General features: G+C 27.6%; 3 protein-coding genes across 3 annotated transcripts; 1 reads left to right on the top strand and 2 right to left on the bottom strand.

Annotated features, from left to right (window-relative positions):
- The first annotated feature begins 4,151 nt into the window (after positions 1-4,151).
- LOC114944690 (uncharacterized) lies at positions 4,152-6,903 on the top strand. The gene is made up of 5 exons (XM_085486051.1): positions 4,152-4,179; positions 4,273-4,331; positions 4,964-5,134; positions 5,542-5,745; positions 6,587-6,903. The coding sequence occupies exons 1-5, from the start codon at positions 4,152-4,154 to the stop codon at positions 6,896-6,898; spliced, it is 774 nt and encodes a 257-aa protein (XP_085342177.1). The 3' UTR covers positions 6,899-6,903.
- Positions 6,904-7,777: 874 nt separating this feature from the next.
- Positions 7,778-9,475, bottom strand: LOC114944689 (uncharacterized). The gene is made up of 3 exons (XM_029320712.2): positions 9,367-9,475; positions 8,509-8,769; positions 7,778-8,002 (listed from the first exon to the last, which is right to left on the bottom strand). Exons 2-3 carry the CDS (start codon positions 8,752-8,754, stop codon positions 7,922-7,924), a joined length of 327 nt encoding a protein of 108 aa, XP_029176545.1. The 5' UTR covers positions 8,755-8,769; positions 9,367-9,475; the 3' UTR covers positions 7,778-7,921.
- A 2,053-nt stretch (positions 9,476-11,528) lies between these two features.
- LOC114944674 (uncharacterized) lies at positions 11,529-25,986 on the bottom strand. The gene is made up of 3 exons (XM_029320690.2): positions 25,910-25,986; positions 18,523-18,719; positions 11,529-15,327 (listed from the first exon to the last, which is right to left on the bottom strand). The coding sequence occupies exons 1-3, from the start codon at positions 25,929-25,931 to the stop codon at positions 13,348-13,350; spliced, it is 2,199 nt and encodes a 732-aa protein (XP_029176523.1). The 5' UTR covers positions 25,932-25,986; the 3' UTR covers positions 11,529-13,347.

Genomic DNA, 25,986 nt, shown 5'->3' with positions numbered 1-25,986 from the left:
AGTTACTCGTTCATCAGACCTCTTATATTCTTGTCTGGTAAGCTAATCTACGGAAGGGATTGTAAGGCCTTTAAAAGTTCTACCAATATTATTTTCTGTCTGTTATATTTTCTTCTCTCTCCTCCCCCTCCTCTCTCTCTCTCTCTCTCTCTCTCTCTCCTCTCTCTTACTAACTCAGCGCTTTCCATTGAATCAGGTGAAATAAATCTTCTCTTGAGTCTTTTTTTATATTATTTTATATATATATATATATATATATATTATTATTATTATTATTATTATTATTATTATTATTATTATTATTATTATTATTATTATTATTATATTATTATTATTATTATTATTATTATTATTATTATTATTATTATTATGATTATTATTATTATATTATATGATTATTATTATTATTATTATTATTATTATTCTTATTATTATTATTATTATTATTATTCTTCTTATTATTATTATTCTTATTATTATTATTATTAGTTATTATTATTCTTATTATTATTATTATTATGACAAATATTATTAACAATAAAATCAATAAAAAGCTTTAAATGACACAATATAAATTAGAAAAATTAATAAATGCAAAAAATAAACTTTTGAATTATAATCAGGTGTACAATATTTAAATGTATTTAAATATTTCGGTCTCCCGTATTTCGGGCTATCTTTAGTAATTATAATACAATAAAAATATCAAGAGCTACGTTAGTGTTACACGCAAGATAAATATTTATACATAATAAAATATATACAAATAAAATGTAAATATATACATGTATATTTATATATAGAGGGTAGGCCAAGAGTCCGGATACAGTCGAGTATCTTGTAAATAATGCATTTAAGAAAAATGTTTTAAATACAAATTATTTAAGGGTTTAAAAATATATTTTATAGTTCTTATCGCTTTGACCTTGGATTAGGCGTTGTCAAGATTAGGGCAAGATTATTTTGAATTTTTTTAATGGAACTATCATATTTTTTATTGTATATATAAATCGATTCCTCGAAATATTCTGTATAAAAAAGTTATAAAGATTGTATGGTCTAAAAGTGAATAGTTTATGACATATTTTAAATTTTAACTTGATATAATTTTATATAAACTATCTTATAAAATGTTTATTTTCCAATGATTGCATAATCTTAATATACTTTTATGCACAAAATAATGAGAGGAATCGATTGGTACAAAGAAAATACACAGTTATTTTTAAGAAAAAATATGTAATTTGCAACTAGCGCAGTTACATAGTATATTTTTTCCTTAAAAGTAACTATCTATTTTCTTTACATCAATCGATTTCTCTCATTATTTTGTGCACAAAAGTATTAAGGTAAAATAAAATAAAATAAAATTGGAATATTTTACGAGACATTTTATACTTTATGTAAGATATATATATATACATATATATATATATATATATATATATATATATATATAGATTATGTCAAATTAAAATATAAAATGTCTCATAAATTATTTATTTTCTGACCATACTGTCTTTTAATAATTTTTCATGCTATACATACAGAATATTGTGAGAGGATCAATTTCTATATAAAAAATATAGTGGTTCCATTTAAAAATTTTAGATGATCTTATGCCCTGACCTTGAAGTCACACAAGGGTATCGATTCTATAATTTTTTCTAAAGTGAAAACATGAAAAGTAAAAAATTTCCACTAATCACGCATTGATTTTAAAATAAAATTGATGTGCGATTGGCGGAAATTTTTCATTTTTCACATTTTCACTTTAGAAAAAGTTACAGAATCGATACTAAGGTTTCATAAGAAAAATGCAATATATGTAATTTTTATATCTTTTTACAACATTATTTGTAGTTTATTTACGTTTCTTTCATTTGCATCTCTATATTTCTCATATTATACATACATATATATATATATATATATATATATATATATACATATATACAATATAAGGAATAGAGACGCAAATGAAAAAATAAACATAAATAAACTAGGAATAATGTTGTAGAAAAATATAAAAAGATAAAAAAAATCTGAGAATTAACATCAGAGAGTACGCATATCAAGATGTATCACGTATGTGTTATTGGGATTCCATAATAAATCTACATAACAAATTAGTAATTACTTGATTAATAGGAATTAGTACTTGGAATTATTTTGTATAAGGTTAGCTGAAGTAGAGCGGAACGTTGCATTCATCACGATATGATTACATTGATTCTTCAATAATAACATTAATAAAATTATTTATAGAACAATAAGACAATTTCACAAGAAAAATGTCTATTTATAATTAGTCAAAATATTATAAATAATACATTTATTATTTTTGTATATCTAATTTTCTATATCTTTTTAAATTTTAAATTATGTAAATCTTAATAAGAGATAAAAAGGCCAACTTATCGAGTAATTATTAGAGTTGTTCTGTCAAATAAAATTTATTCCATGTATAAACTAAACATAAAACATTATGTGAAAGCTACAAACATTCTATACTCAAACTTAAGCGAAAATTACAATTATTATAAAATAAACGTTTCAACCGCACGCGGTCTTCCTCAGTATTATATTATCGTAATTATTAAAAAATACAAAATTATACAAAACTTCCACATAATATCAAAAATTTATGTTAATTCTTCAATAAAAGTCGAGAATTTATAATCAATTAAAGCGTGTTTCAATCCGTCATATCCAACAAATGTTCGCCTCGATATGATTTTTGATTTTAATCAAATCTCGAAAAGTTTCATCTGAGGGTTTCACTCTGAGGTTGAAGATGACACAAGACAAGACCAACAATATAAAAAGACACCTCATTTCAAACTCTGAGTTTGAAATGAGGTGTCTTTTTATATTGTTGGTCTTGTTTTGTGTCATCTTCAACCTCAGAGTTTGAAATGAGGTGTCTTTTTATATTGTTGGTCTTGTCTTGTGTCGTCTTCAATAACTTTTTCAAAAAAACGTGGTTAAAATTGTCAAGAAGGACGATGTCAACGCCTACGGAACGTATTAATTTCTCGCATATTAACGATGAAACTTTTCGAGATTTGATTAAAATCAAAAATCATATCGAGGCGAACATTTGTTGGATATGACGGATTAAAACACGCTTTAATTGCTTATAAATTCTCGACTCTTATTGAAGAACTAACATTAATTTTCGAAATTATGTGGAATTTTTGTATAATTTTGTATTTTTTAATAATTACGGTAATATAATACTGAGAAAGACCGCGTGCGGTTGAAACGTTTATTTTATAATAATTGTAATTTTTGCTTAAGTTTGAGTATAGAATGTTTGTAGCTTTCACATAATGTTTTATGTTTAGTTTATACATAGAATAAATTTTATTTGACAGAACAACTCTAATAATTGCTCGATAAGTTGGCCTTTTTATCTATCACTAGTTGTATTTACAATATACAAGCGAAACTTTGTATCAATTGATTCTTAATAAGAGAATAAGGTGTAATTTATTATTTCATCTAAAAGTCATACTTGTGATAAAAGTTGTGATTACTTTTTATCGTGTAAATTTTATTTCGAAAAAAAATTATCTACTTGTAAACTCTATACAATTATTTATATTCTAGCATGTCTAAAATTGTAATAAATAGGAATTGTGCTCGTCCGATTGAACATTGAGTGTTATCTGTGCGATTTCTGGAATTAAGGAAACGTTAATTATGTAAAACTGTAAAAAGAGTCATGAAATTTTCTATCGATTTATTTATATAAGATTATTAAATAAATTTTATTTATGTCGCATTCGGAAGTATGCACATATAACTTTATTTGACAGAAGATATATATGGTTTTATGATTTTAGAAAAATATATGTATTATATTCTACATTACATTATCAAGTTTTAATTTTTTTTATATGTATAAATGAGAAAGAGTGGGCCATGGTGGAAGTATACTTCTACCTGGAGTGGGCCACGAAACAATAATTTATAACTTCACTTATTAATAGTCTCATTATAAATATCTCGAACTCGAAGAAAGCGTTAATCATTTTTAAGTGTCAAATATAAAAGCGTTCGGTCGGTGCAAACTTATTATGATTTTATTATAATATTTTTTGCCTAAAGAAGAATAACGTATCCATCTAAATTTCTTCTTCAGAATGAACATTTTTCACGTTATTTATATCTGTAAGTGCGGCTTATATGATTAATTACATTTACATAAAGATTTAACTGTTAAGTAAATTATATTTTTATTATAACCAATATGTTGTTTTATAGTCGTGCTGATATTTGTAGAATCTGATTGTGGACGAATTCATAAAGTCTCGATTAATGCGGTAAGCCTTATTTATCCATTCTCATTTACTAACAAATTTTAATAACATCAGATTTGAATAGTTTTGATTTTGTCTGTAACATCCAAATATCATTAATAACCTATTACTATGTTTCTAACATCGATCGATTATGAATTCATAATTATCAATATTTGATTTTGGAATTAGAAATCATACACACACTCACACACATATACACTATAAGTATATGAACTAAATTTGTAAATATAAACTCTATTTTTATCTTTTTGAACACGAATATAATAAACATATTTGCAGCCATTATTTGTGGCAGTTTTTAATCAGTTCGACATATTCGGTTTAACATATTTTTATTTATTTTTTTATTTAGATTCATCAGCGTATACATGTAGTGCAGAAGTCTAATTTAACTTATCAACATATTCATAAACCTTATTTAATTATTATGTTAAAGAAACTTATTTATAAGAAAAATATTTTTTATACGTAATTATATATATGCATATATATATAATAATAATTATAAAATATTAAGCTATACATATATATTTTGTTATATATTTATGCTATTATTATAAGTACATAAAAACTAATATTTATATATTCATTATTAATAGAAACATATTAAAAATATGTAAAAACAATTACAGAATCCAGGAGACATGCGTCATAACGAAAGTGGAAACTGTCGTAGTGCTTTACCTAATAATGCCCAGAAAAAGATCGTTGAAAAAGCGAGTAACATCGCGCAGAAAGCGGCGCAGGAAGCAAAAGCCGCGTCTGAAGCACAGAATATTGCTGGTCAACAAGCAGCTCGTCAAGTAATTAATTACATTATATATATTATACATTTCTCTGAAAGAAACATTTTACGAGAGTATTTGAATTTTTGTGATTCAAAAATGTTTTGTTGTCTTTTATTTCTTTAACTTTCTTTTAATACTTAATAACTATTTTTAACTTTCTTTTATACTTTTGAAAAGAATTTATTAATAACAAACACGCACACATGTAAGGAAATAATAAAAATTCCTCTTTTTAATCTTCTGACATTTAATTATATGTATATCTGTTTCATAGAAATAAGAATCTGTGGATATTATTGTTGCATGATGAAATAATGTCGTGCAAAATTTGTCATGGAATTAGCAGCATGTGAGAGATTTGTGTGCATCATTAATTACATTCGTAATATTTTGTTAAACAAATACGCTATGTCGTGTAATAGGTAAAGGCTCAGTTGGCGGAAAAGGCAGTTCAAGCTGCCAAAGCTGCTGAAGCGGCCTTATCGGATAAGGAAGCAATAGTCGAACAGCTGTTAGAAGAAGTGAAGGAAGCACGGTCAGTAGTTCAGGAAGAAACATCTTCTTTGCAACAAGCGCAGGCTAACGTTAATGCTGCAATCCAGGCAGCGCAGCAATCACAAGATCAGGTAGGTACATTAAAAACTAAAATAAAATCATGACAAGTTGTGATTGATAATAACAAGAATAGCGTTTGAACATGTAAATTGTAATCTAAAAAAATATTTTTTTATTTTGGATTATTTACATCATAATTTAAGAAGATTTAATTTATAATAAACACGGGTTTTGCATTTGAATAATTTTCATATTTATGCGAATACTTATTTAGTCAGCTCTTTTAATTTTTAAAGCCACAATCTCCACTTGATTCTTCTCGACCAATAGAGCCAAACGCGATGTTATTGCGACAATTATGAAGGAAAGAACATTTTGAAAAGGAATATATATCATATTTATATTTTAATATTGATTCTCTGTGCAAATTTTTCTATCTTTTTTTATATTTTTTGTTAAGTAAAATTTTTATTTAAGTTTTCGCGCTTTAATTGCTTTTGTATTTCTTTTGTCACACTGTATGCAGTTATTTTTGTCACTAGAATTACTAGGCTGAACATCTTATGTATTTTTCGTATTCTATTGGTTATTCTCTCTTCTGTTCTCTTGGCGCGCGTCGCATTATTTGTAGCCGTGCTGTTACACAGTCAGTTATATGTTGTGTACAAGATTATCATTAAAAATTGTATACAGAAAAATATTTTCGTGTTCGTTTCTCTCTTTCAAACCATAATATTAACATTTTACCTATATTCTCTCTCTCTCTCCCCCCCCCCCTCTGTTTCTCTTTCTTAGTAAAATTTGTTATGTTAAAATTTTGAATTTGCAATATATGAAATGTTAATTTTGTTTGAATTTAGAACTTTAATGCTATGTATGAAGTTTAAAGCGTTATATTTTGAAACTATATAGTTAAAGACATTGACGAACGCAGTGCGTACAGCCAAATTGAACGCAGGAAACGCGCAGGCAGCCGCGAGCGGAGCGCAGAGATCATTACGAGAAAAAGAGGAGCTACTGGAGGCGGCCAAGAGACGAGTGGACGAACTGTCGAATCAGTTACGAAATGCTCGGCAGGATCTCGTGAACACGAATCGTGCAGCGGCCAAAGCTAACGCTGCTGCTCATGAAGCGAAAGTGAACGCCAGAAACAAGAGGAGATTGGCGAATCTTAGGAGACTGCGAGCGATACACTCAAGTGTGACACGATCTTTCTCGAGATGAGATATATGCAGAAAGCTTATCAAATGCATAATTAGTTACTAATAAGATTATATGCATTTTAATATAGTTTTGGACAATCTTTTTTTTTACAAATATACAGATTTCAAGTTTATGCATATCCTTTATAACGAATGATTGAAAGAAATACAGATTGAATATAGTTTTGGAAGATTGCGCATTGCATATTACTTGACGCGAATTATCTTTGATAATTATGTAAGCATATAATAAATGAAAAAATATTATGTTGATAAAGCGGACTAATTACTGAAATTTATGCAGATTTATAGTAAAAAGATATTGTATTGTTTATTACAAGATAAAAAGTTATATACGTATAAATACATATACATATATACGTATATAAATCCTAAATTGAATGGTAGCCTTATATCGTAGTTTGTAACTAAATTCTTTATATTAGCTTAATAGTTTGCATCAAAAATAATTAGCGCAATGATACAAACTATGTATTATATTAGATTTTTCCGATTAATTTATTACTGTATATTTTACAAAACCAAAAAACAATTTAACATTTATTTATGTAATACATATGCATATTTCTCAAATAATAACTAAAAGAGAAACCTTGAAAAAGTCAAAGATATTATTCTAAAAATTACATATTAGAATTTTAATTTTAATAAATTAAATTTATAAAAATTGACTATAAATTGAGCAAAGATAAATAAGAAATTTTGTTTACTTCAAAAAATATAAGCTATAATGCTTATGTATAAATAATGTATGTAATACTGCAGTTTTTGAAAAGATTGTAATTTAAAAAAAAATTTAATTACGTATTTAATTCTTATTGCTTATATCTAATTGCTTATCTAATTCTATGTAAAAAAGAAACTGCAAAAATTCGCGTAAACATATTTTCGAAATTTGTAAATAGAACCTAGAAACAAATTAGAAAAAAATCCTATTTTTCTTTAATTAAATTTTATTATACATTCTTAACTGAAACGTTTACTCGCTAGATAAAATCACGTAGTTTTATTTATTATCTCAATATTATTTGCGAGTTAGTCCAGCATTATGTAGTAGGCTGTAGATTTTTTCTCTCGAAATTTTGTCTGTTTCTCGGTCGATCACCTGTAATAGCATGTAAATATTATAGAAAGTTACGGAAAGACTTGATTTCCATTTAATTTTGATCCATTTAAAAACGAGATAGAATTAGAAAGCGGCATGCGAAAAGAGTAATTTTGTTTCTTTATTTAATATTACATAAAAGGTAAAAAATATATATATAAAAATTCATAATATAATGCAGTATTATAAACTTATAATACTAGAGAATTGTGTAATATAGAATGTAAAGTTTATTAAATTATTTTATCTTTGTTTATTTATTTATGATAACATTATTGTATAAAAAAATTAATGCACAAAAATTTATATAAATTCTTGTTCTCATATTGTTTCATATATTAACTGTATATAAGAGAAATTAATTATAACAGTTACATTACAAATTTAACATTTTAATATTTGTTTCAAAAGATTTTAGTCTATAATAATGCACTCAAACAGTTAAATAATTAATAATATATGCTTATTAAATTTTACATGATAAGATAAATTAGGAAAATTTGTACCTGCATTTCTTTATCAATAAACCAGGATTCCTTAGCGAGACTAGCAGCAATGTTTGGATTTTTATAGAAATTATTTCGTAATTCATTAGACAAACTGTCTTCCATTGCAGAATTAATTAATACAGCTGGATGCGTAAGAACTGTGTCTTGTATCGCATTTTCAGGTGATATAAGAAAGATCGGCAAAGGAACGCAAGTTGACATTAGGCTGAACAGAATTATAGCATTCATGCAGATAGTCGGCATTTTTCTTGCACTTTGCTGTAAAATTAGAATATGTCTTTGCTCAAAGCAAAAATATAATTATAACATAAAATATAATTACAATATACAATCTGAAAATAATGCTTAATTATTGAGATCAATATGTAAAAATACGGTCCAATCTTTGTCACATATTTATGTATTTAAGCATTCTTTCCACATTATAATATTAAACAAATAAAATTTAAGCTTTGAAAAATGTAAGTATATAGTGTTAAATATAACTACATAACGTAATAAAACAGAAATATAATTATTTTTATTCTCGCCGTTTTTATCAATTTGTCTTGTTGTTATACATTTTTAATTTAATTTAAATACTTTTTTTATGCAAAAATTGTTTTTTTAACGTGTTACAAATTTATAAACTTATTTTTACGCATTTTTAAAGTAGTGTATTTCAATATTTTACAATTCTATATTTTGCAAATATCACTTATGCAAATAAAATTTATTGATTTAATAAAAATTGATTCAAATATAATGTTATTTATATATGTTTTTTTTACACATTGCACTGTAAACACTATGACTGCAAACGTTGCAGGCTCTGCATTAAATAATTGTAAGTACTCTTACAAACATACAATTCACCTTTTAGACGCTTCAGAAATTGATAATATTTTGCAACAATGCTGCATATACTTTATCCGTGTGTAACTGAGTTTAAAATCCGTCGTAGCAAAGCTTATATACATGTTGCCATTACCCGACCAGTCTTCTTGGAGTACGAGTTAAAATTATATTCAACGTCCCTTGATCATTCACTAATATAGAGACTCGTGCCAATTCCTTTTTTCGCGTTTACCTTCAAACAAGGTCATTAATCTTTCGTTGAACTGACAATGAGTCAAGAGTGACAGTCTTTTCAATCGTTGCTTTAATTAGATATCAAGCAAATATATAGTATTTATATAGAGAGTATTCATCAATTTGATACGATTTTGTTGCATCGTTAATTAAATGTCGAAAGAAAATATAAGTTATAAAAGTTTGTTATGTTTCACACGCGTTTGAATTAAGTGTGATTGGAATCAAATTGATCTGTTATATCTTCCTCGCAATCGAGTTTAACCACATATATCAATATAGCATTTATAATAACTGTGTCTGCATATGCATATATATATGTATGTATATTTTATGGTATTGCGCAATCAGATGCTGATTCAAATTATCTGACTAATTTGCACTACTTTTTCTTTCTAGATATTGTATTATATAAAAAAATAGAATGATTTAGATTCCATCATTTAAACTTTAAACATCATTTAAAGAAATAAATATTGTAAAAATATAACAATATAAAATTTTTGTTAGACTTATAATTATACAACTTTGAAAATCCTTTTTATAGCATTAAAATATATATCAAATTTATATAACTGTTATAATTAATAAAAACGTAGATATTTGAGAATCGCCAGACAGAATTTAAAAAGGTAAAACTCTTCTCTCGACCGTACTGGCAAATATTATTTATTAAATCACAACGTTTCGACCCTTCTTTGAGTCCTTATCAAGTGATTTGTGAAATTATAATTTTATTTTTATTTTCACAAATCACTTGATAAGAACTCAAAGAAGGGTCGAAACGTTGTGATTTAATAAATAATATTTGCCAGTACGGTCGAGAGAAGAGTTTTATTTTGTTATAATTAAATACACACATACACACTTATATATTTATTTATACATGTAACGTTTATTTATTATTTATATAAAAATTTTTATTTATATCAATTTACATAAAGTGTGTTTATATTAAAATATATAATGTATAAATTTTAATGTATTAAATGTTTATTTTTATTTGTTTATTATTAAAATAATATCACAAAAATCTAATAAATATGAAAAAATGAATTATATATATGTGTAGTTCATACAATTTGTTGTATTTCAAATCATATAGCTTATACTATTTTTCATCAATTTAAATATCGTGATTTTATTGTATATATTATCAGCAAAATAATTTTCTTAATCGAAATAGATAAGAGAATGGAACTACCTTGTATTATTGAGGTCAATGTTATGACCTTACAAGTAACTAGTAACAGAGTGGTTATCCTTGTTGAGTTGAACGCAGAAAGGTTTCAGGAAATCATTTAATACTTGCTATTATAGGCTATAATTAGTTCATAAAATATAGAGAAAACAATTTTTTTTTATATAGAGCATTTTAGAGAGCATCGTATTCAATATTCCTGATAAAAAAATCGATAAAAAACAATAGAAAACGATTGCATAGTTTTTAATCATAGTTTCATAACTACGATAATTGTTTTTAATCGTAGTTACGAAACTACGATTAAAAACAATTATTGAGTACGATAAATTTTCAATCATTTTTTCTCGATAAATTCCAACAAAACGATAAAAAACAATATATCACCATAAGAATTTTATCGTATTCTAACGACTGAATCCGATTGATAACGGAAAATGAAAGCAAACGATAAAAAATAATGATAACACTTCTTTCGGAATATAAAAATTGAAACAATAGGTTACGATAGGAAACGATAAAATTTTTTTTCAAATCTTATCGATTTTTTATTGATTTTTTTATCATGTATATCTATTATATTTTTACTGTTACATTTTATGCACATATGTAGTGTGTAAAGCAAAGCAAAACTAATAATAAGTGAGATAAACGGCAAAAAAAAAGAAGAAATGAGGAAAACTACAAATTTTATATAAAATGTGTACAACCAATACATTATAAAAAATTTATTATTTATCGCACAAGTCTCACTGCTATTATGAAAAAGTTCTTTATTCATTATGATTATAACATAAAAAGCATTGCTCTCTACATGTATATTACATATTATTTACGACAAAAAAATAAATATTGCTTTTTATAAAAAAATATGGTCAAAAAGTTTACGCATTCAATAATTTAGTCATTGTTAATTATAGACTTATTTTTATCAAAATATGAGCAAAATTAGCAAAGACTATTTATAAAACGTAATTGTTTGTCGTTTTCGAAACATTATACAGACGTTCTGTTCAATATCTTTTTTTTTCTTCCGTTCTGACGAAAAATACTCATTGTAAAATTTGGATAGCGGATGCAAATTAAAACCAATATTCTCAATTCTATATTTTATAAAAATATTGGAAGAAAAAAAAAGATGGTTTTCTTATAAACTAGAATTGCGACATGAGTTCTTGCAGGCGCAAGAGTTTTGCTAATGACCGGTATGTATCCATACACTTGCACATGATCAATATAAATATAATTTAATGTTGTTGAGTAAGGTTTAATGTTAAACAATACTAATTACAATAATATTATTTTATGTAATAGGATAAAGGTCACATTATATTTATTACATGCTTTTTATGATGCTTTAGTACAATTGTACTCTAAAATATTTTTCTGAAATTATTGATATTCTTTTTTTATTTGATAATTAGATTTTAAGGGATTGTGATGATGAATAAATTGACATGATGTATTTGATAATATGAATGATAAATAAGATTGTAAATCTTATTAACATCATGCAAACATTATCTAAATTATATTACAAAATAATTAATTTACTAAATACTACACGATAAAATTAATTTATTAAATTAACCTTTCTCCTATTGTGTATTTAGGCAATGTAAGTAATTTGAATAAAAAGATAAGATTTCATAGCAAGCAGTACTTCGTTTTCTTTCGTATTGATAAATATTTGAAAATGGAAGACATCATGTGTACTATAAAGCAAAATTTAAAAAAAATTTTATTAGCTAAAATTCTACTACATATTTACAAAAAGTATATAAATTAATAAAATTATTCGACTCAATACCGTCACACGAATAAATTTCTAACAATCTTGCGTAACATTAAATTACAAAATACTTCCGATTATATGCCAATTATTATATAATAATGTACAATAAAATAAACTTATCTGCATTTTCTCTTATACATGAGTGCTACTTTGATTTTTTAATCTACTGTAAAATATTCGATGTAATTTTATAATTTATTTTATTTTATAAAATCAGCATAAATCTGCTTTCCATTCTTCAACTCTTTAACAGATGCAAATATAGTTAATTTAATATAATTTATCCATAATATAATTGATAAAATCTATTATCAAGGAAATATTATTAATGTTCAGGATCAAAATTGTGTACAAAATGTTTATGCATAAATTGTGTACACAAACGGAACATTTTCTTTTTTTCTTTACTGACAATAAGTTTATAGACTAAATAAGAAAACATTGAAAATAGGTTTAAAAAAGTTATTAGTCGCAAAATAGTGAAGAAAATTAACAAATTGATATGAAAATTTGTTCGTGCAACCGCCTAAAAATTCACAAATCATAAAAATTAAAAAGAAAAAGCAAGGAAATTTAAATAATTCTCTCATAAGGAATATTTTCTTGAGCGATTTCATGTATATACTTACTATTTATGAGATTGGATAAAAAATCGGGTATAGTATTATACATGATACAAAACAAACAAATTTAGAAGAAAAATAACATTTTCGGAAAGTTTCTAATATTTTGCTATCATTTTTTGACGACAAGAAAGTCTACGCGACTATTATTCGTTATTTTTAAATGACGGTTGTCTTGTACCAAAACTGGGCTCCAAGGGAACTAAATAAGTAATCTTTTCATTAGTATTGATATTGTCCTCTTTGAGATCAGATGTATTCTTTCTAGTGGGTCTTCGCGATCGCTGTATGACCTCCTCATACGCGACATATTCAGGCCTAGCTACTGGCCGTTGTTTCTTCAAGTAATAAACGGCGGAGGTATTTTCCGGCATGTAGCTTTGCTGTGTTGATTTAACTGTTTGAGGTATCGGAGTAACGCTATAACCGGCATTAATCAGGGCAGACAATTCTTCTTGATTCAAAGGTTGTTGATTTTTAGACGAGGGTATACGTACAACTTGAGGATTGTTTGCTTGATCTTGATCGATAATTTCCTCGATAGTGAGAGACTTGATGGGTGACTTTTTCAAGAGACCAGACTGAGAAATGTAGACGGAGGATTGAGTCGGTGTAACCTTCAGTTTGTGCACTTGTCGAGGTTGATTGATAACAGGTTGAATATAAATTTGTTCTTCAACCCTGGAATCACGGTTGGTAGATGTAGTAGTAGACTCTGGCTTAGTTACTGATCTAGGAGCATAGGTGGAGCCGGAAACCTGATACTTGTTTACGTCGTCATTGGTAAAATAATTATTGGGAGACGGAAGTTTGGGAGTATTAGGTAGAAGGTACTGAATGACTGGTGTGCCGTCGGGATCTACTTTCTTAGCCTCAGCCTGGGCTCGGGCGGCTGCCAGAATCTCGCTGTTAGCTTTGGCGCGTGACTGTTGATATACTTTATACAAAGCTTCGGCCTGAGCCTGTGCCAGCGCCTGTGCTTGGGCTTGGGCACGTAATTGATTTCTCTCAAAATTTAAAGCATCGTGATGAGCCTTTTCCTGGGCTTTTACATGAGCATGTTGCTGAGCTTCGACTTGGCGTATAGCTTCGGCATGAGCCTTATATTCAGCATCTGTTTGAAGTCTTCTGGCCTCAGCGGCTTCAGCAGCTGCCTGTGCCTTTAACTTGGCTCTATAAGCAGCCTCTGGATCTTTTGGTTCCAGTCGACCCTCGATATGAGCTCGTCCGGCTTCGCTGACGTGATCTCCTTGTTGAATTTGTTCTAAAGCGGTTTGCTGCTGTCTATATCTCTCGTGATCAATTCTGATTTGTTCCAGAGCAGCCTCGTGATGTTTCTGATACGATGCCTGGGCGATCTTTTGGAAAGCTAAGGCTTGCGCTTCAGCATGGGCCTGAGCCCTGGCATTCTCCTCAGTATTAGCCTGAACTTGCGCTTGATGGGTTTTTAGCTGTGCACCGTCATCTACATAATCATATTGCGGGGACGGTCTAAAAGGTTGAACATTCTTTGTCGCGTAATCTGCTGCTTGCGCTGTTTGATATTGAAGCTGAACTGGTTGTTCAATCGACTGGTATGTCGCTGCAACTCTATGTTGCTGCGGTGGATAACGAGGGGGAGGACTAGTCTCAATATGATATTGCTCGGGTAATTGCGGAGACGCCGGTGCTACTGTCGATTTTATATATCCTTGTTGTGAATAATCTCCTTTAGACTGTGCCGGAATTAGATTAAACTCTTGAGCCTGATTGGCGGATACTAATTGTAGTAATTCTTGCTCAAAAGTGCCTAATTTCGGTGAGGTGTAAGACTCTACTTGGTACGTGGATGCTCCGGACGGGCCGCGAGCCTGCTGCAATGCCGCAGCACGATGCTGTGCCTCGACATCTGCTTGAACTTGCGCTACAGCTTCGACCTGAGCTAATGCTTGTGGATGCAACTGAGCTCTCGGTCTGGGAGGAACTACGGCAGGTTTGCGGTAATTGTAATATGCTTGTTGTAACGCCTGCTGCTGTTTGGCATAAGGTGGAAGCGGTCTGCGTTGAGCCACATTACTCGAGCTTGTGTACGGCTGCGGTTCACTTCCGGTAAATTGTTGCAAAACAGCTAAATATTCGGGCGACAGCTGAAATTTACAAAGTATTTTATTTATTATATATATACACATACACACACACACACACACACACACACACACACACACACACACACACACACACACACACACACACACACACATATATATATATGTATGTATAGAGTTATATAGAGTGTTTTAGGTCACTCGTCTACCTCTTTTTATTTTGAAAATAATTCAAAATTATGAAAAACCGCGACATACGTGTTTGATTATTTCGAGGGACTACTCTTTTAAGAAGATTTCGAGGGTTGTCTTTTCAAGGGTACCTCAGGAGAATCTCAATTCAAATATATGGAATCACCCATATTGTATAAAAATATTAAACAATCAAAACTGAATTTTTTATGGAAAGAACTTAGAAGAACGAACACTTTTATCCTTGAACGGTTTTTTGGGATTGTCTAAAACGTAGTATATGTTGAAATTGGTCTTCTTTGAAATTTAATCCTAAATAACTTTTGAACGGGTCAATGTATCAACTTCCGGTTTGGGTCAGAAATTTTCTTATTTTATGTCTTTTCAACAGATACACTACAATATGATTGGTTTCATTAAAAATGTTTGAGTTGGGAGTCTCCTTCTTGGGGAACGTTTGCTTTTAGGAATAATCATCAATACTCTCTTAATAGAATAGTTCTTTGAAATAATCAAATACGTATTTTGCGGTTTTTCATAATTTTGAGCCGTTTCTAAAATAAAACGGATGGACGAGTAGTCTGAAACACCTTATATATATATATATATATATATATATATATATATATATATATATATATTAGCAATGTGTGTAAAGGCAGCTATACACAAGTGAGGTGAAGTAATATTTGACAAATTTTAAATAGATAAAAAAATTTTTAATTATTTAAAAAAAATTTTAATTATAAGTTATGTACACACAAAGTGCAGCCTTATATACAGTCGAAAACAAAACAGGATATATTAAATGGATAGCTATTGTGTAACAATGGTCGTCTATATATGTAATATAGTCATTATCTCTATTCAACTCTCTTAAATATTATAATGTTAATTAAAGATATAAACAAGGATTTTTAAAAATAATTTAAAAGCGATACAAACGTAAGAAACAGTAATTATAGATAGTTACTGTAATGTTTGATTGAATGTTGAATCTAAGTGTTGAACTTGATCTTATGAACAGATGGGAAGCGAATCGTCGAAGGTTATCGCTCCGTGAAAGTATTTGCGAGTATATTAGCGCAGCAGATGAGTCAATAACCCATAAAGAAGCTAATAACACGAAAGTAAACCGTAACTTCTTGACTCATTGCACTGTAACGCAAGGTCACAGAGAAGATATAATTGTTCGCGGTTTGATAAAATTGGAAATCTATACTCGGCTATAAGTGGGTGTGGCTGTATCGGTACTGTCAGGTCAGAGCGATTAGAAGGCGTGTAAACTTGCCGAGTTATGCAAGCGAGCGATTGCATTCGAGTACGGTATTGCCAAGCGATCACGAGCGAGCGCGCAGGAAGTATTTAAAGATATATATGTCTTTTAAAGCAATACAACAATAATACATAATATAATTATGGAATATATAATTACAGAATATAAATAAATGGAATTTATGAATCCGCCAATGTATCAATTTGACATTGTTTACTAAATTGATGTACTAATAAATAATATATCGACATTTATATTTATGTTTTGTATGCCATGTAATACATTATGACGAATTTTTAAATTTACAAAATAAATTTCTATTATTTATTATAATTAATTTATATAATTTATATTATTTATATTCTAACAAAATTAAATTCTGTCTAATTTATACAATATATTATATAAAATTATTTGAACTTATTTTAAGATTTATATCATAGCGATAAAAAGAGAAAAGAATTATTGTAGATCTTACAATTTACGTGGTTGCAAGAAATACATTATGTATGAATAGATTATTATACGATTCCTTTCTAATATAATTTTTCTTTTAGCCCTGAAACAGGAATATAATCGAGGCCTGAATATACATATACTGAATACATACAATATAGAACATTTACTGTTTCGATGAAATATTTATTCAATTTTTTTATCAATTTTTCCTATTCGTTACTCGATTAACTAAATCCAAAAATAAAAGTATGTAATATTAAAGAAACGACCGATACTGGACTAAAAAAGCTTTATTCTAATTAAAATGTCATGACGTTTCGACCTGTGATTTAGGTCGAAACGTCATGACATTTTAATTAGAATAAAGCCTTTTTAGTCCAGTATCGGTCGTTTCTTTAATATTACATACTTTTATTTTTGGTTTTAATTTTATACTGGCGAATTGATTTCTCACACTAAATCAATTAAGACAATTTATATTAATCGATTAACTAAATATTACATACATACATACATACATACATACATACAAACATACATACATACGTACATACATACGTACATACATACATACATATATACATACGTACATACATACATACGTACATACATATGTACATACGTACATACATACATACGTACATACATACATACGTACATACATACATATACATATACACTCATATACATATGTATACATACATAAAAACATATATAGATATAATGACTAGATTTTTGAAATATCTATTATATATAACAATTCTATTTATTTTTATTCTCAAAATGCAGCACACAATGTTTGTAAATAACATAAATCGATAATAATTAATAATTGTACTAATATTTTAAGTTTATATGAACTTTATTTCTTTTATGAAGAGATTAACGAGTTTAATAGGGAATAGAGAGGCGTTCGATATTTTATAAGTCTTGTAACATAGAATGTACAATCTCTCGCTATCCTCGAAGTACACTGGTGAAATGAAAATCCTCGTACAAGTAACGAAAGTAATGTGGAGTTGAGCCATGACTACTATCACATTGCGTCAGAACGCCTAGATCTTGAAGGCGGACCTAGGCGTTCCTCTCTGTATGCTGCCATTCGTTTCAAGTATCATAGAAAAATGATCTGTTCATGGCTAGTTAGTCAACACGTTAATGGGTAATAAGCGATTAATAGTCATGGTTGATCAATGACACTAATGATTGAAACAATGACACTGATTATTGAAATATTTGATATTAAACATTTAACGGTGAAATCAATCACAATATTAAAATTTAAAGGATCTAGTATTATTATGTCATACCTCTCTGCTTTCATCACCGTGGCGAACAACAAATTGGCTGACTGGAGGTTCGTAAATGGTGCTACCGGAAACTGGTGACCTTTTAACAGGATCTTTGATATCGATCTCCAGCAGGACAATATCATCGACATTGTCCGATGACGTTTTCTTCGCGATATTGGCAATGGTTTCTTCTCCAACGGAGACTGTCAAGAGACCTGTTAATTTTAAATAACGTAACGTATATAAACAGTGAATGAGATAAGAAAAAGAAGGTGGGATATAGAAATGCTTTTTGATTATTCTTAGATATTTTATGTAAAAAAATGCGTGTTATCCAAATTAATTTTCTCTTTATTCAATAAATATCTTTTATTACAAAATATATATATTTTTTAATGACATCTTATTTGTGTGATATAAAATACGTCCATCCCTTTAAGAATTTTGTTCTATCGTTTATTGCAGATGTCAAATCCCATTTAAATATTGTTTTGAAATACTCATCGAATAATTGAACGTAGAAGTGACGTTTATATCGTTCTGCTTGACCGCGAGTGCTCAGAACAGAGCTGGGAAAGCAATGCAGAGAAAGTTACAATCGAACGTGCACTCGAGAAATTCTTCCCACGGATTTTGCTTTCAACGTTTTCAAGTATCTCGTCGTCGTGGAAAGAAATAAATAAAGATCAATATACTTACAATAAGTCTATAAACAGTTTCCTGGCAAATTAAAACGTATTATATTTAACATACATAATTTGGAAGTAATTTAGCATTTATTGTATTATATAAGGCATTCACGCACTATATTTTTTAGAATTTTTATACATATATACATTTTAATATATATATATATATATATATAATTTTTATATATATAAACATTTTTACATATATATACAGGGTGTTTTTAAAACTATGAGATCAGAGATTTTAAGGGTGTATTTTAGAAGTCTAATAAGAGAAAAAATTTCTATATAAACATATAAGTCCAAAAATCTTTTCCCTCCGAGTTATTGCCTTCTGTTGGAAAGGGGGGGGGGGAATCGAAAATTATATTGTAACTTTCGGAGACTTTTTTTCAGATTGCTGCAAAAGTCTTTTTCTCAATGTTGAAAAAGTCTCCGAGAGCTACACACATACATTTTTCGATCTTTTTATTCAACTTTAAGGGGACTCGGAGGAAAAGCATTTTTGGACAAATGTTTATAAGAACTTTTTTCTTTTATTTTGATTCCTAGAATACACATTTAAAATCTCTGACACAATTTTAAAAACACCCTATATATAAAATTACTATATTACGAGATATTTCATATTTATTATTTTGACAAAATTGTCAGAATGAAGTATAAAATATCTCTAAACCATTAATTTTTCGATTATTCAACTCTAACAATTTTGTATGCCAAAAATTACGAGGAATCAATTTATGTAAAAATAGTATAGAGTAATTCCATTTAAAAAAAGTAAAGATAACTTCTAAAATACCTCTACTTAGAATAACTATGTTTACAACAAGATGTCTCCCTCGAAATCCTACAATTTTTGTATATAAAACATTTTTTGATGAAAGTCTTGGTTTCTAAGAAATTTCAAGTTAAAATGGGATACACAATATGTATGTATATTTGTGTGCGTGTGTGTGTGTTTCCATAAAGTTCTAAAAGATTATGGCATCTCTTGTTTAAAGTTGAATAAATGTTTAAAATTAATAAAGAATGATCAATTATAATAAGTTTTGCATTTAGTCTAAATAAATTTTGCAATTAATTAAATTGATAAGTGTATTTTCAAAATTATGGCGATATCATAAGATCATCAATATGTGATGTCATTTTTTAAATTTATTTTAATTAAAAAAAAATTTTTTTAAATTATTTTGATTTTTAATGTCAATTGAGTTTTTTAAAGGCTAGGTAAATTTTGATTGATTTATATTAAAAAATTTGATTTATAATTTAAAAGACATTTAAACTATAATGTAAAAAAAGTTTTAATAATAACAACAATATAACAATTGTTCAAAATTTTTTAATATTAATAAGTAGTAAAAAAAAAGTAAAAAAAGCAAAAAAAGTAAAAACAAAGTAAAATAATAGAAAACAAAATGTTTTAATCAATATAACAATTGTTCAAAATTTTTACTATAGAGAAAGAAATGTCAACTTTGTCAAGGATTCTAAAGAATAATCAAAATATAATATAATAATAATAATAATAATAATTAATAATAATTAAAAACGAAAAAATTTTGTCGCGCATTTGCTCTCATTCCCTTAACTACCACGTTTGAACGCGATCATGCAGATCTTTTTGAAATTACTTAACAGAGGAAAGCGTGTACGCAGTCCGGTCAGCTTTCCTTCCTTTGTTAGTCCGTGAGATTCCGCGGATGTGAGTAATTTTTCCTGCGTTGAGTAATACTATGTACGCGTCCTTAGGTGGAAGGCGCGGTTAAGTAATATCCGTCATTCCGCGAGCGCGCGCCCGCGCGATTAACAAATCTTACCTAATTAACGCTTCGCAGAGTTTGCATCTCTGCTGCGTAAAAGTTGTAATATAGAAGTAATATGTTATAACATAATAATTATATAAATTGTAATCATAGTAGATTACGATTCATTTATTTAAAAATAATGTCTCATTTTGTTCTGTATATTGTGTATCTTCTAACCAAAATTCTAACAATTGTTACATAATTTGTGTTAAACAATGTATGTACAGTCGTGGACACAGAGATTGCGATATTTTATATTTTATATTATTCTAACACATTTATATATGTTTATATATTTATATTTATATATTTATATTCTATTATTGTGCTGTCCCAATTGTTAGTTGTTTATTTATGCATATAAAATTAATGTGTTATATATGTTTTTGACAATTATTAAATTACGTAACTTTTAAAAACTTGTACAAATAAATAACAAGCTCAGATATTCTTTTTACGGGGTTTTAAAGAAATGAGAATGACTTTTAATGGGAATTGTGAAATATAAAAATATTCAATATAGAAAATTAACAGATTACAATTATTTTTCCAATAGTATTTTAATAATATGTCTCGTGTAAGATTTTATATTAATATTGCTTTTATAAAATAATTTATATAAGACTACATTGTGTAATCTTAAATAAGACTATGTTGAATTTGTTACAAAAACATTCTTTTTATATTATAATCAACAAATTATAGCTTGTGGCATTGTTCTAATTGGATGTCTTAATATTGCAAGATTGATATATGAGAACGTGTCGAAAAAGAAAGATATTTTCTAATGAACGAACTCTCTCCTGGCTGTGCTCCCACATAAAAATATTAATTATATCTGACCTCCTTCGCGCTTCAAACTATTATATTTGCGTAACATCGGAAGTGTGGTCTAACGTTCTCACTGTGAGAAGAGTATAGCAATTTACAAAGTCAGAACTTTCTATGTCTTTTCTCCTATCTTTACTCCTTTCTCTTTCTCTCTCTCTCTCTCTCTCTCTCTCTCTCTCTCTCTTTCTCTCTCTCTCTGTCTTCTCATCAACATAATTATCATTAAACAAAAGTTTGATCAACATTATGCGAACACAAGCTGTCTTTCAAAACTATAACATATTAAAGTCAATCTGTTCGAGCCATATGCTGTATTAGAAATGAAATTAGTGATGCAATTGAAACAATGCAAAATAATATCATCGACCTTTCACTCTCGTATAATCTTTCCTATATACAATTAGATTGACATAGAGATTTCTCAAGGCCTCGTACACTATTTTGATTTTATTATGTCAAGAAAATGTCTAGATAAAATTTTCTTGCAAATTGATACTTTAAAATAATATTCAGTTTTTTTTAATTGAATCTTGTTTACAAGAAAAAAAAATTAAGCAAAAAAATTTATTAAAAAAGGAATTACCACTTATTATATTTATTAAAAATCTATTTCAGATATTATATTATAGAAGAATATCTAATAAAATTCGAGATATATTACATACAAGATAATATACAATATATATTATATATTTACCATTAAATGCAGTTTTCATTTTATTTATACTCAATGCTTCTTGTTGTTCGAAAAATATTCAAATATCAATAGTAGCTTTTAATAATTAAAAATAAAATGTAAAAAAATTTAGACTTAATATATGTTTTAATAGCTAAGTAAATCGTAAAATTGCTAATCTAATTGTATTATAAGATTGAATAAAGAAAATTAAAAGCATACTTAAAATAAAACTAATAAAATAAAAACTTATTGAAACAAAAATAATAAAAGATCTTTGAGAATGAAATATCGTAAAAAGATGGTATGCGCAGCGTTATACGAGCATATACTGTCGTATACTATTACTAACAGTTTTCACTTTTCGTTCTAGCTTTCGTTCTAGCTGCGCGCAGACTTCCGCCTCGACCACGGGTTATCGTACTCATACCTGCTCGCACGGATGATATATATATATGTGTGTAAATACACACACACACACACACACACACATGTATATACACATATGTATAGCAAATATATGAGTCTACATTTATAATTTTAATATCTACATTTCTATATAGATAAATATCATCCTACACTATAAAATAATGATGTAAAAAAGAATTTTAGATATATTTTCACGCTTGATAAAATTTATACTCATAATTATGCATGCGTACGAAAGTACCTTCCTTTCGACTACTTTCAGTTTGCACGCTGGTTGTTGTAGCCACAGTTTCGAACTGTGTTAGAAAGGCGATACCATTCGTTTGCACAGTATGTTTGACGCGGATTTCTCAATCGATAGCGATATAAGCGTGAGATTTTTTGTCCTGATCGTGTCATACTTGTGATCTATAAAACAAATAATTTTGTGCTCAAAGTAAATCTAAATAATCTCTGTAAATATATAAATGAGAGAACAATCGCGATGAGACGAGTATTCACGTTTCTCGATTTAAATATATAAAAAATGACAAATGTAATTTTTTTACAACCATAATTATCACTAGAAACAAGACTATCATTATATTATATAGATATAAAAGTTTTAGAAAACAATTGATAAAGTTAATTGAAAATATAGCTATCTGCGTAATTTTATAGATATAACATTTGATCATATTATACATATCTGTTAAAACATATGTATATTAGATATATATGTATATAATATATATACCTATCTATAGTAATATAATATTTCTTGTTCAATAGAAAATGTGAGATAATCTTTATAACACAACACAAACGCAAAAACACACACACAACGCGCGCGCGCGCCCTACGTCATGTATTATACTGTACATATAATCATAAATTAAAAAAAATTAAAATTAATACAAAAATTTAAAATATTTTATAATTAAATATGACAAATATTTTGACAAACTCAAGAATGTAATATCACTCCACATAAGTATATATAAAAATATCTATCTTGTTATTCTTATGGCGCGTCGACGTGAAACATGTCAATAACACGCAATAGAAAGGAAATGCATTTCTTAATTTCATACTTTTTTGTCGTGAAGCGAAAGATCATGAAATACAGATGCTTCCGGCTTCTCGCGCAATCATCATTACGTAGATTCCTTTCAAAGGTGAGAAAATCCGATAACTCAGCATTAAGAGAAGGATGTTTTGCAAGCAGTATCATAAAGGGATTATAAAGAAATTCGCAAAAAGAATAAAATTACATAGAAAATGTATCGAGTAGAAAAATTAAAAAATTGCAATATATGTATACAGTTTCTGCATAAACATGTATCAGAAGAGCAACTTTTTATTGATCACTACATAAACATTGTCATCGATATATTGCTACAGCATTTAGAATGAACATATTAGAATCAATTTAAAATCCGATAATATATTTTAGTTATATCATTAAAATGATATAATATATATATTAATAAAAAAGAATAATGATGTATTAACATACAATTACATGTATAAATAGTATTGTAAAAAAATCTTTTATATTGAATATAGAATATAGAATATACATATACAGCTATATACAGCTATAAACGTAATATAGTAGCGTTCTATTATTTGTATAAACTACAAATTTTGCAATCTTAAATATGATAAAACGTAAATATAATTTTTGGATATGTAAATGAACACTTTGTTATGTAAAGCGTTAGAACTATCTTTACGCAAGTATAATAAATCTAACACCGGAAGTACAATCGGCCGATAATCTGGAAAGTCGGTGCAAATTATTAGTGATTTTACATTTTATACATTCTTGTCTCTTGTTATAAGTTAACTGTATTGATTTTTATTTATAGACTCTGAAATCGAATTGACTTTCCTATAATCGTATAACCGAATAGGAAGTGATGACATGCATTTTCGTAAAATTTTTTTTCACAGTACATTATTTTCTCTTTTCATCTGTGGAATTTTTTATCAAATATAGTATGTAAATAAAGTATAAATTGTAAAGTTTTAATTATAAATAAGACTTTGAATAAAATCAAAATTACGCGGAAATTTTTTCTTATCCAACATTCTAATGTTACATATTTATAATTGTTAACAATAGATTTACCATTATGTACAATCAAAGTTGTACAGATATGTATGTATAGTATATTTATATTGTAGATATGGGTTATTCCATGTTAAATCGACCACCCAAATTTTCTGCTAAAAATTGTATTAAAGTAAATCCAACTTGTGAGATATCATTTAGCTTAAACTTTCTAATTTTCGATGCTGTTCGGAAATTAAAAAATTAGTAATAATGACCTTGATTTTGTCGGTCAAATGGAAAATGATGAGTGTTTTCTAGTTTAAAGCTCTATATTTATTGCAGATGAAGTATAATATATTTATATTGTTATATATAAAAAATTTTTTATCGGGATGATATTATCATTTTAATTTTATATTGTGTAGAGATTTCAGCTTGAAGTGTTATATATATGTATTTGTGTCATTTATTAATAACTTAATATACAACATTTCTATAATAAGCGAAATCTTATATGAAATCTCTATAAAATTTCTTTATTTAAACCTTTATAATATATTAGAAACACACACACACACATAATTTTTATTAAATAATATAAACGCAAATTGAGCTATTTTCTTGTACTTTTCTTATTTAAAAAATACCAAAATTATATATTTGTATGGTACGATAAAATAATCCGAAATGCAGTTTTTAAAACTTTCTATGAATGTTCCTATTCTACAGTATTCGTTTTTTGCACAAAACACACACGTGTTGCAATAAGAAACACACGCGTGAAATATCGTCGCACATACACTTCGCAATGTTTTGTTCACAGGGCAGATGAAAAAAAACAATGGAAACAATAGGTTGTAAGCACTTTTACAGTGAAATAGCTTGTGAAAAAATGTTATTCTTTTAAAACGTAATATATCGCACTCACCTATAAAAATAAGCAGCCACATGGTGAGAGCAAATGAGTGACGGAGCGCTGAACGAATGTTGAGTAAATGTGAATTT

Source organism: Nylanderia fulva, unplaced genomic scaffold, assembly GCF_048542155.1.
Source record: "Nylanderia fulva isolate GAGA-0341 unplaced genomic scaffold, ASM4854215v1 Scaffold4, whole genome shotgun sequence".
Taxonomy (NCBI): domain Eukaryota; kingdom Metazoa; phylum Arthropoda; class Insecta; order Hymenoptera; family Formicidae; genus Nylanderia; species Nylanderia fulva.
This window is presented reverse-complemented; position numbering and strand designations above follow the sequence as displayed.

Bases quoted from the DNA above. Each gene is read 5' to 3' on its own strand.
- LOC114944690 (XM_085486051.1), top strand. From the start codon at position 4,152: ATGAACATTTTTCACGTTATTTATATCT. The intron at 4,180-4,272 runs GTAAGTGCGGCT...GTTGTTTTATAG, and splicing joins TTTTCACGTTATTTATATCT to TCGTGCTGATATTTGTAGAA. The intron at 4,332-4,963 runs GTAAGCCTTATT...AAACAATTACAG, and splicing joins ATAAAGTCTCGATTAATGCG to AATCCAGGAGACATGCGTCA.
- LOC114944689 (XM_029320712.2), bottom strand. From the start codon at position 8,754: ATGCCGACTATCTGCATGAATGCTATAATTCTGTTCAGCCTAATGTCA. The intron at 8,003-8,508 runs GTACAAATTTTC...ATGCTATTACAG, and splicing joins TTATTGATAAAGAAATGCAG to GTGATCGACCGAGAAACAGA.
- LOC114944674 (XM_029320690.2), bottom strand. From the start codon at position 25,931: ATGTGGCTGCTTATTTTTATAG. The intron at 18,720-25,909 runs GTGAGTGCGATA...TAAAATTAACAG, and splicing joins GTGGCTGCTTATTTTTATAG to GTCTCTTGACAGTCTCCGTT. The intron at 15,328-18,522 runs GTATGACATAAT...TGTAAATTTCAG, and splicing joins ACGGTGATGAAAGCAGAGAG to CTGTCGCCCGAATATTTAGC.